Source organism: Peromyscus maniculatus, chromosome 1 (assembly GCF_049852395.1).
Source record: "Peromyscus maniculatus bairdii isolate BWxNUB_F1_BW_parent chromosome 1, HU_Pman_BW_mat_3.1, whole genome shotgun sequence".
Taxonomy (NCBI): domain Eukaryota; kingdom Metazoa; phylum Chordata; class Mammalia; order Rodentia; family Cricetidae; genus Peromyscus; species Peromyscus maniculatus.
In genome coordinates, this window is record NC_134852.1 from 114,975,899 (window position 1) to 114,979,340 (window position 3,442).

The window sequence follows — 3,442 nt, forward strand, 5'->3', positions numbered from 1 at the left end:
GTGAAGAACTGACATAGTGGCCTAGAGGTAGCATTTTCCAAATGATGCTGTGAGGGTAGGGGGTGGACTCTGGGGATGGAGGACCAGACTTTGCAAATTATGTATCAGAGGGATCAGTTAAGATGGTTTGGGGGAAACTAAAAACTAAAATGATGACTACAAAGATAAATACAAAGGAATCAATGAAAGGAAATTTAAAAGGTAAGAAAGACTGAATTCAGTTAAAAAATAGAAAAAGTGAAAAAATGGCAGTGCATACTTGGAAACAGTAAGTGATGTCTAAAAATCACAAGTAGAGGAAAATTAAATATGGGATGATGGACGTGAACTCAATGGTAAATGTATTAAGTATAATTGGCACACATTAACAAGCAGCTCAAAAAGAGACAGTGATTCAGGCTGGCTACATAACAGAGCTATCTGGATTAGAGACAAACATTTACAGGCATCTTTATAATAATAACAAGTAATAAATGAGAAGTTTAAGATGTCCAAGGTCAGGAAATTAAGTAACATGAACATTTTGAATAATGAAGAAAGAGCCCAATGGGAACTATTATAAGAATCAGATAGGAACCAGCCAATATGATAACAAAACTTCTAAGAGAGGAACTTAAAAAGGTAAGGCATGGTCAGAAATATATACTACTGATGTAAATAAATCAGATATTTTAGAAACATAGTAGACATAGGCCCCTATGAATGTATTTAAAGAGCATTTCTCTAAGTGGATTATAACAAATAAGTTTTGGGATACTTACTTGAATAAAGAACTGCTAAAGAAATGGAGAGGACAAATGAGCAAAATATTCTCACTCCCTGGCTGAAATAATGTGGGCTCATCTTGGTCTTTCTCATCGTTTGCTTGTTTGTAAATATAAATTTTATCTTTGTTTTTTTTTAATGTGACAAGATTTCTTTGTGTAGCTCTGGCTATCCTGGAACTTGCTCTGTAGACCAGGCTGGCCTTGAACTGAGATCCACCTATCTCTGCCTCCTGAGTGCTGGGATTAATTGTTCTCCACCACTGCCCAAGTTCATTTGGTTTTTGTTTTTTATTCTTTTGATATCCTCCTATGGCCTCTCCTGCACTACCTCATACACTGTCACCACTTCTCCTCTTTATTCAACCAACCACCTTCCCAGGCATATCACTGAAGACTTTAGTACATGCTGACTTTGCTCCTTCTCACAATCCTCTAGACATAATTCTTAGCATCTATGCTCTCTATATCTCATCAAGAATTGTATAATGTACCTAAAAATCAATGATCAATACTAACGCATAACCTAGAAAGTCTGTTCTCCTTTCATTATCCCTCCTCCTCTCATGTGTTAACTGGATTTTTGACCTATATTTTCCATACCATCGTAATTAATAATGGTGTGAATTTGAGTGGATGGGGAGTCAGGAAGAATCTGAGAGGAGTGAGGGAGGGGAAGCCATGATCAGAATATACTGCCAGCTTTGCAAATAGAAAAAAAACAATAATTTGACTTATACCTATAAGATAAGCAACACAAAATACTAAAAACTTTGGTGGAAAAGACAAATTCTTACCTTGCTTTTGAGCTGTGAAACATCACGTTACAGATGTTGCTCATGCTACTACATACAAATCTGGAAATCAAAAGAGAAACTGTAGAGTCACAAATTCAATTCTTGTTGGAATAAGGATGGAAAATGAAACCATGAGAGTAAATTTTATTGCCTAAGGAGAAATATTAGAGAATTCAAAAAAAAAAAAAAAGCCTAAGGATGGAAACAGCCATATTTAATGAATGGAAATGATGAAAATCCAGTAGAAAAGACTAGAAAGTAATGTCAGCACTCAGGGGGCAGAAGTCAGATCTCTTGAATTCCAGGCCAGCCTGGTCTACAGAGCGAATTACAGGACCCCCAGGACTACACAGAGAAACACTGTCTCAAAAAAGTAAAATGAAGAAGTGAGTGGGGAGAGAGGGAGGAAGGGAAAGAGGGAGAGAGCTATTGTAAGTCCAAGGGAGACGCCTAGTGACAGTTATTTTATCAAGGAAATTTCTAGTAATGTGGTGTGAATGTCTAAAGCATAGAACTGAGTGAGGTTGGGAATGTAAAGTGAGACATAACTGCAAAGATCCTCACAGAGATGTGAGTGTTTGTGAAGCTGAAGAGCTAACTAATAATCAGAAATATCCATTTATTTTCAGCTCTATCCTTGAGGAATTCCAGCCCAGTATCTTGTTACTTCTCAATTCATGGTCCTGTCCAACATTACTCACTTTAGCCCCATGTTCTACCTTAGTAGCTTTCCTGGTTTGGAAGCCTTTAAACACTGGATTTTCATCCCCTTTTTCTTGATGTACCTGGTGGCAATCTCAGGCAATTGTCTCATTCTGATGATTATTAAGACCAGCCCTCGTCTGCACACTCCCATGTACTATCTGCTCTCCTTGCTGGCGCTCACTGACCTGGGGCTGTCAGTGTCTACCTTGCCCACCACTGTGAGTATTTTTTGGTTCAATTACCATAGCATTTATTTTGAAGCCTGCCAAATCCAGATGTTCTGCATCCACTCTTTTTCCTTCATGGAGTCTGCAGTGCTCCTTGTCATGTCCTTTGATCGTTTTGTGGCCATCTGCCATCCCCTGAGGTACTCGGTCATTATCACTGGTGAGAGAGTCATGAGGGCAGGCCTGTGTGTCATCCTCAGGGGGCCTGTAGCCCTTATCCCGATTGTCCTCCTCCTGAAGGTTTTTCCCTACTGTGGGCCTCTTGTCCTCTCCCACTCATTTTGCCTACACCAGGAAGTGATACACCTGGCATGTGTAGACACCACCTTCAACAACCTATACGGACTGTCACTGGTGGTGTTTACCGTGATGCTGGACCTGGTACTCATTGCACTTTCCTACGGCTTCATCCTGTACACTGTGGCAGGACTGGCTTCCCAAGAGGAGCAGATCCGAGCCTTCCAAACATGTACTTCACATCTCTGTGCTGTGCTTGTGTTCTTTGTGCCCATGACAGGGCTGTCCCTGGTGCACCGCTTTGGGAAACATGCTCCACCTGCTGTGCACCTTCTCATGGCCAACATCTACCTCTTTGTACCACCCATGCTTAACCCAGTCATATATAGTATCAAGACCAAGGAGATCCGAAGGGCAATCATAAAGTTCCTGGGCTTTAGAAAGGACAATTCTGAGTCCTGGGGAGAAATGCATCACTGAATAATACCCTTACTCTAATAAGCCAAAACTCTTTCACATGAAGTACTGTTTCTGTTTGTTATAACACCCGATATCATGATAGCATCAACCTCCCAGGTATCAATAAAATCTAAGTGTGTTTCTTTTCTTTCAAGTTGTAGCTTAAGAACATGGATCTTCTTTTTCTTAAATTATGATGCCTCCTCCTACATTTGAGATTGGCAGTTTGAGTCACATCAAAAGCTACACAGCA

The 3,442-nt window shown here is 40.1% G+C and overlaps 1 protein-coding gene across 1 annotated transcript; it reads left to right on the plus strand.

Annotated features, from left to right (window-relative positions):
* Window positions 1–2,211: 2,211 nt before the first annotated feature.
* Window positions 2,212–3,210, plus strand: LOC102903303 (olfactory receptor 51M1). Its single transcript, XM_006979089.3, has one exon. It carries the CDS (start codon window positions 2,239–2,241, stop codon window positions 3,208–3,210), a length of 972 nt encoding a protein of 323 aa, XP_006979151.1. The 5' UTR covers window positions 2,212–2,238.
* Window positions 3,211–3,442: the final 232 nt, after the last annotated feature.

Coding starts and splice junctions, on each gene's coding strand:
- LOC102903303 (XM_006979089.3), top strand. CDS start 2,239: ATGGTCCTGTCCAACATTACTCACTTTAGCCCCATGTTCTACCTTAGT.